Source organism: Polypterus senegalus, chromosome 14 (genome assembly GCF_016835505.1).
Source record: "Polypterus senegalus isolate Bchr_013 chromosome 14, ASM1683550v1, whole genome shotgun sequence".
In the NCBI taxonomy this organism is placed as follows: Eukaryota; Metazoa; Chordata; class Cladistia; order Polypteriformes; family Polypteridae; genus Polypterus; species Polypterus senegalus.
Genome location: NC_053167.1, coordinates 50725246 through 50737816, shown reverse-complemented (window position 1 = coordinate 50737816; position 12571 = coordinate 50725246). Strand labels below are relative to the sequence as shown.

General features: G+C 35.9%; 1 protein-coding gene across 2 annotated transcripts in view; it reads right to left on the bottom strand.

Annotated features, from left to right (window-relative positions):
* Window positions 1-12571, bottom strand: part of zbtb46 (zinc finger and BTB domain containing 46) — a 156329-nt gene that overhangs the window by 31313 nt on the left and 112445 nt on the right. The window contains exons 4-6 of one of the 2 annotated variants that reach the window (XM_039735307.1): window positions 8245-8441; window positions 6964-7006; window positions 5838-6857 (exon numbers count right to left, since the gene is read on the bottom strand). The exons of the other annotated variant lie outside the window; for it this stretch is intronic. Of the exons in view, the coding sequence (XP_039591241.1) occupies window positions 6259-6857; window positions 6964-7006; window positions 8245-8441 (839 nt within the window). The 3' untranslated portion in view covers window positions 5838-6258. Of the gene's footprint in view, window positions 1-5837; window positions 6858-6963; window positions 7007-8244; window positions 8442-12571 lie in introns of those variants that run through there. 2 annotated transcript variants of the gene reach the window in all.

Here is a 12571-nt window from a genome sequence, read left to right as displayed (position 1 = left end):
TTCTGGCTTCAGTAGCAGCTTTTTTAGTTTCTCTTTTGACCTTTCAGATACATTTCTTCATTTCTTGCTATAGTGTCAGGTATTCCTCTAAGTCAGAATTATCTGGCTACTTTTTAACTTTCTTGTGAAGTGATGTTTTCAGTTTTACTTTTTTTATTAATGCCATTTTTTGTCCAGTTTGGCCGATTTTTTATCTTTTTGTTTGATTGGTTTTAGTAATATATAATAATTCTGAGCCTGGATCAGAATCAGAAAGTCTCTGAAGTGACAATATCTATTATTTATAGTTGAAAGTTTTTACTTTCCCATTCTGTGTTTTCTGTATATTTCCTCATCCCCAAAAAGTCTGTTTTTCTCAAACTATAAGTCTTTGCTTTGGTTTACATTTGTACGTTTTTAAAGATGATGATCCATGTTGTGATCACTGTTGCTCAAAGGATCAGTAACTTGTTTTGATCACTCTGTCCTTATTGTTCAAAGTACATACTTTGTACACAATTTAGAATCAAGAATATTATTAAAACTCATAAAACTGATTCTTGTAGCCTCCTTTTATTTATGAATAGAAATTTGTGGTCTAGAAAGCCAAAACTAAAGGAACAAGGCATAAGATAGTGGTTGCTTGAAGGGTGCCTATATTTTTTCTGACCAAATGTTTTTTTGAGGCGCCAAATACAAAATAGGTGGAGGACGTCTAATATTACAGGTTTAAAATTATTTCAAGGGGACTTTCCAAAACAAAACAAAACAGAGTATAAGTGGCATAGATCTACAAAATACTGTACACTGACATATAAACCTTGCTTTTATGACCTGACCAGTGGCGGTTTTGACAGTTATAATACAGGAAATGTTACCAAGCAACTAAAGACCTGAAAGCTATTATAATATGCAACAGAATGAAAGATAAAAGAAAAAATGTAATACTAACTCATCTACTGATGATTTCTACCAAGAACATTAGATTGTTACCCATCAACATGATGGGCCAAAACAAAGGAATGGTATGTTTTTGGGGTTATTTAATGGGGAATTTATGTATAGTGTGTTGTGTACTGTTCTTGTGAACCTCTGCTAGCCTGCTAATGGTAAGCCTTGTGGACCCTCCTTGGTAATATCTAACACCTTGTGCCAATCATGTCAGTTTGGAACAGGTTAATAACATTGATTTTATGAAATGTAGAAAATGTATAAAATCTTTCATTTTACTTTTCATTAATTCTTTGATGCCAAAGTGACTGCACAGTATCTTTCCTATTATAAAAGGACATTGTGTTTAAGGCAGAAAGCAGATCTGGACAAGACATCAATAATCTTTACAAAAATCCTTTCATTTCCACTCTTCAACAGTTCATTTCCTTTTAAGTAAAAAAAATAAGTACAATGGAGGGTAGCATGCAGACAGATGCAATGAAGCAAACTATATGGGTTAATTGCAAGTGGCAAGGTTGGCACTGCAACCTAACAATTACCAGTGGAAATGGGGCATTGTCTGGGTGGTATTTGCACATTCTCCTCATGTCTACTTTAGTTTCTGCCTAAATCCTAAAGAGATGCACGTTGGGTTAAGTGACTACACTGAGTAGATGTGTGCATGAATATTCCTAACAACAGAGTGGCACTTCATCTTTGTGTCCAGTGCTGCTGGGTATATGTCAAGAGTCAACAGTACAATATGAACATGTGCAGTCATAAAGACTGAGTGATTCTAAATTGGATTTTATTTGATCACACGTGTGCACAAATAATTCCATGCAATCACAAACTTTGCTAAGGACTATATAGCTTTATAAAAAAGTGCTGATAAAAAATGACTAGAAAAATAAAAAACAAATATTTCAAAGAGAAAAATCGGGTGCTAAAAATAAATCCGTAATATTGCAGTATTTTGCCATCAAAACAGAGCATATAAGCAAAAAGCTGGGATATGAAAAGTTTACCTTCCTATTGTGCCTATAAAGTGGGTCATCAACAAATTTTTCCAACAGTAACGCACAAAAAATTAAGAGACATTGAAATGAAATGATCACAAGCACACAACCCCAGAAATATTCATTACTCTTAGATGTATTTGTTTTCACGGACTCCATCACCTTCTATATTATGAAGGCTATGATGCTAATATACAGCATGCTACTTACTGGAAGTTCTACATGCTTTCCCATAGTCACCTATAGCCTGATTAATAAAATGCAGTCCAGCCAAACTCTTGCCATAATAAAGATGACTCTAATTCCATTTCACATTAACTTTCATACTGCTGTGTGGTTCACATCATAGCACCACCACCTATACCTGGAAATCATTAAATTGCACCTCCTATGTGATACACAAGGTTGTACACAATGTGGTTGAAAGAAATGAAAAGGGAACAATAATACCGTCATCTTGCTTATTATGTCAAAAAATAAAGAAATGCAAGGAAAGTTTCTAGCTATCCCAGCCATCCCAGAATTACTAACTATGACAAGGGGAATGCAGACAATAAAGGTGAAGCCAGTTCAATACTATGCTAGTCAGGATACTACAGAGAAAATCTGGCATGGTTTAAAAAGGGTTTCTATCTTACATATTATTTTACTACCATAATAATTACAGTCAAGTTTTTTTTCTCTATTATTGCTTTGGGTAACAAACTTAAAGCTTAAGACTGCATAATTCATAATGATTTATTTATACATCTTGAAAAGAAAACTAGTATTAAAATGTATATTAAAATACAATTCTGTGATTTTTTTTATGTTTACATCCTTTAAATTCTTTGTTGCTGCTGTTTTCAGAAGTAGGATTAGCCCTCTCCACTGTAACTCCTATTTCACTAATGTCACAAAGGTAGCTTTTGAGTTTATACTGCAATGATCACAATATTGAACACACATCAAACTTAAGCCGCTTTTCCACTGCATAGTACGGCACGACACGGTTCAGTACAGCTCACTTTTGCGGGGCTTTCCACTGGGAACAGTACCTGGTACCTGGTCCTTTTTTTAGTACCACCTCAGCCGAGGTTCCAAGCGTGCCGAACCGTTACCAAAATGTGACGTGTAAACTCTGCTGGTCACTGATTGGCCGGAGAAAATCGTCATTACTGCGTCACTGGCTATTCTTTTCTTTAAAGGTACAGACACGCGGAAGTTTCGAAAGTTCTCCAGCCAGTGAGTGTTCGTAAAACCGGGAACAAGCACATCCCACCACTCTGAAGCACGGTTAAATGTCCAAACAGATAGTCTGTTGCGGCGACTTTTTTGCAAAATGTGGAAAAACAGATAGTCTGTTGCGGCGACTTTTTTGCAAAATGTGGAAGATCTGTAATATACAGAATCAGCATTTTAATGTTACACTGGCAGTTAAGTTCATTTTATGCTTTGCAACAGTGATAAAAGTTAGCTAGTGATGTGCTTTTTTTAGATGCTTAACCTTGCGCGTCGTCGAGCTAAAGTGTTGTCGTTGTCTGCGTGTTGTTGTAAAAGTTCCACGGTGTCACGGCAGTAGAGGCGGCGCAACTCTAACGACACGTGAATAATCCCACCCACTCTAAAGACTAAACTGCAGTCGAAACGCAAACCGAGCCGAACTGAGCCGAACCAAGGTGAGCTGTACTGAACCGTGTCGTGCCGTACTATGCAGTGGAAAAGCGGCTTTAGTTCACATTGTGTATTTTAATAATCTGATTCCCCATTAATCTGTTAAGGAAAAATGTGGGGTTTCAATAACTGCGAATGGATGGGCTGAAATGTTAAACTGAACTCTGAATGCTAAAGTGATCAAGTGACCTTTATAGTAATCCAAGATGGCTCACATCATTAAAGAAAAGACTGCTCCTCAGTTACCAAAATTACTGATATTTTTAATCGACGCTGCATATTAAGATTTCTGTCCTTCATTATTAGCCCTGTAGAATCCTGTTGTTAGTTTCAGAGCATGCATGCTACAAATCATGCAATTAGTTGTATTAGTTGTGAGCTTCTTCTATAAGCACAAATAGAATATATATTTTTACAAAATGGTGTCATTTTCACATGTGTCCCTTTCCAACTTTTATACATGATGCTTCCACTTGGGAATTAATATTTCTAATTAACACAATTGGCTTCATAACTTTGAAAACAGAAACATGACAAAAAGTTAAGAATTGGTTGGTCTGTTTCTTGTCCAACAAGGAGGAGAAGTTTCCTGGTTTACTTCAGGATGGCTTTTTGTCCCTTCTAACAACTGAGGTGTTCTTTCCTCTATATACTTGTGCATATGTTTGTACAGTTCTGGCTGAGTATGTATGCTGAACTCCTCTCATTTGTATTTCTTACATTCCCAATTACCAACCCCACTCTGGAAGACAACTTTTTGTAATTTATTATGAGGTTTGAAAAGGTCCTTGCAATGTTCTTCAAAGAACTGCAGGGATGAATTGTATTGTAAAGAAAACTATAACTGGATATATCTCAGTATTTATGAAGCATAATGTAAACTTTAAACTTCTAGGGGTCAATATAGTTTAAAAACAATACAAGATAATTCTAATCTTCCTCAATGAAATAAATATCTCTTCTTAATCTATAATTGCCAACCACCCTGTTCCATTCTGCACCTTTTGCAATGCCACCCAGTCATATTCAGTACCCTTAAGTCACAATGGATGTGGCAGTTCTTTTCTTGATCACATGTTGGTTTTGAAAACTAAAATGATTCAAAATTCAAATTGATTGGACCAAAGAAAAACATCCTTCCTGGTATAATTAACTGACACGGAGGAAGCAAATCTTTTTACAGCAACACTTTAAAACATCTTAGTTTGAATTATTAGTCTACTTCATTAGTTCTACGAAGTGATATTAGCACAACTGAGGAGCTAGAGATATTCAGTTTGAATGTAAATCTCAATGAAGAACACCATTGCTTTTTAGCCTGGTTTATAAAATGAGTCCTTCTCATATTACACTTGCAAATCTTACCAAGTATTACAATAAAAGCATATCATCTTATGAACTTAACTTACATGATACATGGTCTTACAATTCAATAGGATTTTTTTTTTAAGGGAAATTTTCCTCAAGAAAATAAAACCAATTTTACAATACTTCAGTCACTGGGATGTGTGGGTGGCTGGGCACACTGCCGAATTATTCTCACCATGGAACAAGGGAAATGGGTGTCACCAAGATCCACCCCAGGAATTTCTTCACCACAAAACATTAGCAGATGGAAAAATTTAGTATTTTCACAATAATCCGGAGGGGCATTGACATGATCATTTCTCACATAAATGGTGCCAAATGTTGTTATCTCACACCCTTTTTTGATATGACAATAAAAAAATCCATTAAAACAACATTGCACTTCTTCTCATTATCTTTTTAGGAGCACAGAGAAATGAAACAACAGAACATTCTCAGAATCACTTAATCCAATCCAGGCCAGAGCCTGTTCCAGCAGCACTGAGCACAAAGCAGAATCCAACCCTAGACAGGGAACCATCTTTCAGAGGGCCCACCTACACACTATGGAACTGGCAATTAACTTAACCTCCACAGCTTTGGGGACGTGGGAGTAAAACTGGAAGACTGAAACCAAATATTGATTTATAATGCTGTTTGGGTATGAATACTTATTTGTGTAGGGGGATTTGCATCCACTAAGTAAGAGGGTTAAAGAGTGACAAAGACAATAAAATTACTCATTTAAGAGGCATAGATTAGTATTAGGAAGGAGTGACTGCTCACCTCCCGTTCATTTTGACGTGATATACTACATGACCAAACAACTGTAAAATATTAGTAGTTTTGCTTCAAAAAAGAACCTAATAAAGATACTTTTAAAAAATAAATTACTCATAAAATGGCTTCTATAAGTATACCACCAGGTGGTGCTGTTTGCCTTTATTACAAAACATTATACATTGTGGAATTCACTAAGCAGATATAATTATTAGATGTCTAAAGTAAAAAAAAAAACAAAAAAAAACAAACACCAATGTCTTGATTACTAAAAGAAATGACATATAGCTGCTTAAAACTTGTTCAAACGTAAAGGAAAAAGGTGAAAATGCAAGAATCAGGCAAAAAACTGCAGCTGAAGGTTAGAATTGCAAGAAATGTTTGAAAGTATACACAGGAATTACATTTAAACGTTAATATTGTCAAGTTTGTTTACTTTTTTTAATAAAGAGATCTAAAGTTTCTATATTTATTGTCAAATTGCATAGAATACACATGATGTAAATGTTTTTCTAATAACTGGTCTACTGGTCACAGTTAATGACAGTTAGCTACAGCTGGTTGCTTTACTCTGCTCCTCCACATTCAGTTCCCTTGCTTCCCAGAGAAGCTCAGACTTGCTGTTGCTCTGGAAACACACTTTCATGTGCGTCGCCAGGTTTTTTTGCGTACTGAAAGACTTGCTGCAGATAGTGCAGGTAAAAACACGTGCATTTGAATGTACAGATGATAGGTGCCGATTGAGGTCAGTCCTGTCACGGAAATGCTTGAGGCAGAAGTGACACTGCATCATCTTGCGTTTGAAATGGATGTTCTTTTCATGCCGGTCCGCATTTGATTTGAGAGTAAAGCTTGCTGGGCACTGGGAACAGTAGTAGCGTACTGGAGGCTCACTTGGCATTAAACTGGCAAAGCCAGCCAATGTTGGCTTGGAGGTTTCAAACCCTTCTAAGGAAAGTGCCATCATGGGCATATGCTGGTATTCGTGTTCTCTGAGTTTCTCTGAAGTACAGAAGAACCTCTGGCACAAAGAGCATGTGAGTTCTTGCCATGAGCCTGCATCACATGATATCTCAGTCTCATTATTGCTACTATCTGTGTCAGTTACATGATCCTCCTCTCTTGAAAAAAGCCTCATATTCGGTCCTAGGAGAAAAACATGTGTGATTATCAAACTTCAGTAATTATCAGTAACAAAGAATAAAGCTTCAAGTGCATGCAAAGCTATTAAATTTTATGCACAGCTTTGTACCTGAATCACAGTCTTGTATGTCCTCCTCCCTATGCGTTGTCACCTGCAAATGAATTGAAATAGTCAGGAAGATATTCTGCAGCAGCAGGCAGGCCACCTACATCTAATGATACAATGAAAAACTACTCAAAGGTGAAACTGTGAAATCAATGAAATAGGAAGTGGATGGGCAGTAAAGATAATGAAGGAAAGTTATGTGAAGGAAAGTCACAGAGACAAAAAAAAAACAAAAAAAAAAAACCACATGCAGGAAGATGTCATGCAGGAGGCCAAAATCTGCTTAACTACAGCCACAGTAGTACATATGAGTGGGAGAAGCTCACAATCAATTTGAGTATAAGCCCAGCCATACTTTGTTGACTCAAAGCTAATGAATACGTTGGTCTTGGGGCATTCTGATGCAGCTCAAGGGAGGGAAGGTGATTTGACTTTGGTCATGCTTGGTTTGTTGTGTATTTTCTTGGGCTTGCAATAACATCTCAATTTTGAAAAGTGGAATGTTGTTCTGCCAGGGGGAGCTCTTTTCTAGACTCTGGGTTCAAATTTTATTGTATTCTCTTTTCCACTATTTTTTGAATACAGCTTTTACTTGAGTTTGTTGAACAAAGTGGTGCATACTTAGTTGGAGTATTGTCTGCAGAGATTAACAATCATGGGGACCTTGGATTGGAGTTACTTAAATCCAAGGTTAAATGGCTTCAAATTTAACAGTTTCCTAGGGAACGTCCCTGAATGAAACCTACATACGGGCCAGAAAGAGTATTTCTAAAATCAGGAGGGTAAAGAAAATATGACAGACAGAGAAGCAGACACACAAATACTATTCCACCATACCCATGATCAGAGCTGGGGCTGTAGCTGCTTTGAACACATTTGTTGCTCTGCAGGAATGAATTATGTCTCTACCCCTCCCATCCCTACACACCATCAAACAGATGGTGCCTCTCTGCAGAGACACAGACTTCTTGGGGCTACCTTTGATAGTGCTTTGCTTTTGGAAGGAACTGGAACAAGGGGTGTGACTTGTAGATCATAGTCATCTAGCAATAAAAAAAACTCACTGCACCCTTGTTCTTATTCAAGCAGAATAAAAAGAAAACAGAGCAAAGACTCTCACCCTTAACAAAATACAATCTATGAGAAATACCTCACATTCCAGTGCTTGACAATGTTAATCATTAAACCTAAAACTATCTGGATTCATTTTACATTTCCTTTTCCTGCGAAATTCCAGAGGGCTGCATTTTAAATAAAAAGTTTAAAAAATGTTTTGTTTCTTACCTGAAAGGACAAAGATTCTGCATCCTCCTTGACCTTTTTTCTTGGAATAAGATGATCATACTGCAGATTGGGGCTACATAAGGAACCAGAGGGCCTCACAGTGGAGGAGAGCAGGGGTTCAGCAGGTGATGATGCCCCTTGTTTGCTATGAAATTGCCCCCCTGCTTGATTTGAAGAGTTGTTGGTGGAGTCAGGCCCTGAGGAACACAGGAAACGAGTCTCACCCACGTAAAATAGCACCAGCTGGCCATTTCCACATAATATGAAGGGGCAAAAGGCAGTGTGAAGCAGTTTGCACCACATCTGCACAACACGTAATGGCTTTTATTTTATTTCTTTTTTTTCCAGCCACCCACATTCATGTGGTGAGTAGAGTACAGTGAGTGGAACTATTTTACAGAAATAAGCCCAAAAAGAAAGCTATTAAAATAATGTGGAATATTTTAAAAAAGCAGGAATAAGAAACATCTAAGAAAAATGTAAGTTGGTGACCCTCCTGTGGAAAAAATAATTAAATAAACTTTCCATATGAAAGATTTTTTTTTTTAACAAACCACAAGTGATACCAAGGAAGACATCTGAGGTGCTAGAATGCTTTTAATTACATATACAGCTTTGGATAATCACAGACAGGAGTTTATAATTTATAGACATTGTTTGTAAAATTAATCAATTAAATTAATAGGACATGTTTTACAGTTGCAAATAATCTGATTAAGAGAAAAAGGAAGTTATTATTTTAACAAACTATAAATGTATGTATTTACGTCCAAATTCATGGCAATCAGTTACACCTTGAAGTTTAAAATATTGGTCAGTGAATACATTTGACTGTTTATTGTTAATGACTATTACATTTAGAATGAAAAATTGTGGCTTTCTAATGCAATCAAAAATAAAAACTTTTTTTAAATGAACAACCTATGAGGACAGTTTTACAGTTCTGGGACTTCACTAACGAAGTCCACACCTTTCAAAAGAAAACTAAAAAAATAATAATACAGGGTGCCATTTGGTACAAAGCATCAACTTCAAATGGATATCACTCAGTGTTATAAATATTAAACACTCTTAAAAATTTAAAGGAATACTCCACTGAAAAACTATATATTTCACAAATGTTACTTACTCCATGTGATTTGTAGTGTTGGCTGGGATTCTTTTAATCTCATGTTTTCTTGCAGAATGGAGCTAGCAAAGTTTATGCTTTAATGGAAGCAATTGGTTACCAACACTGGACAACAGAAAACGATATCAAAACGTCCATGAAAAAATGTCGCCTTCCTCATGTCACATATTACATGTGTAGAAATCTAGGTATACTACAAATGTGCAAAATGCTTACATTTATTTGCTAAAATATTGTTAAATTGATTCCTCTAGTAAAGTGAAAGTAGCCCACAAAGTGAAGAGACTTCTAGGTTGTGTTTTAGCCAAAAAGAAAAATGGATAAATTTTTCATGTTTGGAGAATATGACCGGATGACTTGAAGTGGATTATGCAACATGAGTAATATATATTTTTTTCATGGACTTTTTGTTACTATTTGCTGCTGTCCAGTGTTGGTCACCGCCCGCTTCCATTAAAGGAAAAAATTTGTTAGTTCGGTTGTGCATGAAAACATGAGACTAAAGGTTTTTCTTGGCCATTACTACAAACTCCATGGGGTAACATTTAAAATGCATATTGGGTGCAATATAAGTTTAATTAAAATATTCTCATTTTAATAAACATGGTGCATGTTTTGCCAGCATCAGTGTGTTCAGATGAACAGTACACATCCACATCAATGTCAGAATTTTTACTGTAAGTCTTTCTTGTCGGCTACTGCGACAATGACATCACTATTACACAGGCCCCACAATTTTGAAGGCTATAAAGGGTACATTTGCTATTTGTATGTGACACAGTCCATATTGTCTTAAGTGAGGAAAAATAATAAATGTACTTTCCACATTTCACACCATTTACTACTGCAGCCTCTAAAGAGTTTTGACGCATACATTTGGAGATTAGGGACAGAGACGGGCGCAGGCTTTGTGTTTTAATGAGCAATCGGCGGCCGATTCAATCAGGTTTATTAAAGCAAGTTCCAAAAGCAGCAGAGTCACCTTGTAAAAACATCCACTGTAATAATAAGTGCTAAATTAAATACATCACTATGTAAGGTAATATTTAGCAAAACATCTCATGATGGAATACATAACATATGGAAATTTGGCATCATTTATCTAAAGATACTACAGTTGAAGAAGGCTTTAGAGAGGAAGTAGTGTGTTGAGCACTTTGTCTCATTACTTATTTAATGGCACCATTTGAAACAAATACTTTTTATACCCCAAAAACACAAAAATAACACAATTTTCAAATATGTACATTCAATCCACTGATTTTAGCATATTTAAATACACAAATACAGGTTTATATTCATAATAAATATATAATTACATAAATACGAATGAAATAAAAAACTGTAAAAATAGTAGATAAAAAATCGTTTATGATGTAACATATGAAGAAAAAAAAAAAAAAAAAAGAATGTCCCTTTTTCACTAAAGTATTAGAATCCCGGCCAGTAAAACCGTAAGTTCATTAACTATCTAACTATTAATGGAGAAGACAGAATGCAAATGCATAAAATGAAACATTTAACAGTCTCTTCTGATGAAATACATTCCCACCCACCATGCAATGCACACTGACACCAGGCACAGCACAGATTCCTCTCTTGCATCTTGTACTTTTCTTCCAGCCATTACCATGGAAACAAAAGTAACAATTTTATTGTTACTCATTTATGATACATGTTAGTATCATTTGGAACCTCTTAAACGTATCTGTAATCTGCTAAACATATTTATCTAAGGAATGTTTTCTTATAATGTTACAATTGTAAAACTTAACATGGCACCTACACACACATTCAGAATTCTCTTCTCTTAATCAAGGCAGAGGATAAACATCTCCAAAGCATGTTGCACTCTTAAAACTACTGTCAAGTGATTTTACTAATGGTTTGCTGACCAAGGGTAAACATAGCAACAGAGAATAACAATGGCAATCAAAGGCTTAAACCTGCAACTAATGAGGGATGAGGTTTTACACTTTTTTCATGTTTTAAGTGGTGATTAAAAGGTCTTTGTAGAAAGAGTCAGAAAAGCTGTACTAGGCTAGTTATCTAGGGAATACAGCTCAAGAGAGATTAAGTTTGAGGAATTTTGTTTGTTATTTATTTATTTATTAGTGATGGGAATATCTGCCCCACAACCAATATCCTGTGATTTGTTTCATTTGGGCTTAAACATAATCATGGCAGCTCTGTGAAATACATTCCAGCCTCTCATATGAAGATGAGGGCAGTCTGCACAAAGTGCTGCTCAGTCTGTTGATCTCCTAACAGAATACAATATACACTTGTACAGCCTACACACAGCTAGCCCATGTGAGATCGCAGCACAGCCAACTTGTCTTGATCATCCTACTGAAGTAGACAGTATGTACTTTTGTGTAGCCTTCTGAAATGTGCAAGTTTCTGTTCTGAAAAGTATGTGGCAAAGGACAGTGTACATCTAGTGCAATAGTGTGCTAAAGGAAATGCCTGACAGCTCTCTTCTAGCACATGCTGTGATCCTCTCCTATTGTGCTTCTGGGTGCTAGGCCTAAAGTGTTTGATTTTCTGCACAATAGTAAACATTGTACAGCTACTTGTTGTAGTAAACTGGAGGATTATCTGCTCATTTAGGGCACCACATCATTTAATGGCCTATGGTAGTACTGTAACACTGAAAGACCTATCATTTATAAGCACGTGAAAAGCACGAATATTAGAAACTCTGTTTATGTGCCACTCATTCTTTTATTTTGTGCCTTAAAACATTCAGTGTGGAGCATGTATTTGTTCAACTATTTTACAAGATACTGAACAAAACCATTCTTCCATCACACATGTTGGCATGACAATGGTGTGTGCTGACTTTACAGTATGAAGATCACTTCAGCACAAATACTGCATCTCTATCTGATGTCACTGGACATTAAGTACTAATTCTTTTAATGTACTAATCCAAATATTAAAAACAAAACAAACATTAAATACCAATAAAAAAAGCATAATTCAGATATAAGCTACACTTTGACAATGATGACAAAAAATACTTTAAAACTCATATCTGCCATTATTTAATTGAATGGGTAACCTCAAACAAATATACAAAATGGACTACAAATATGCTATCACAGGAAGTGGCTTTTGTGCATGCAGCAAGCAGCAGGATGTTTGCAGGTTAGCAAACAACTGGGAATCTGCAGACACAGTACTGTAGAACAC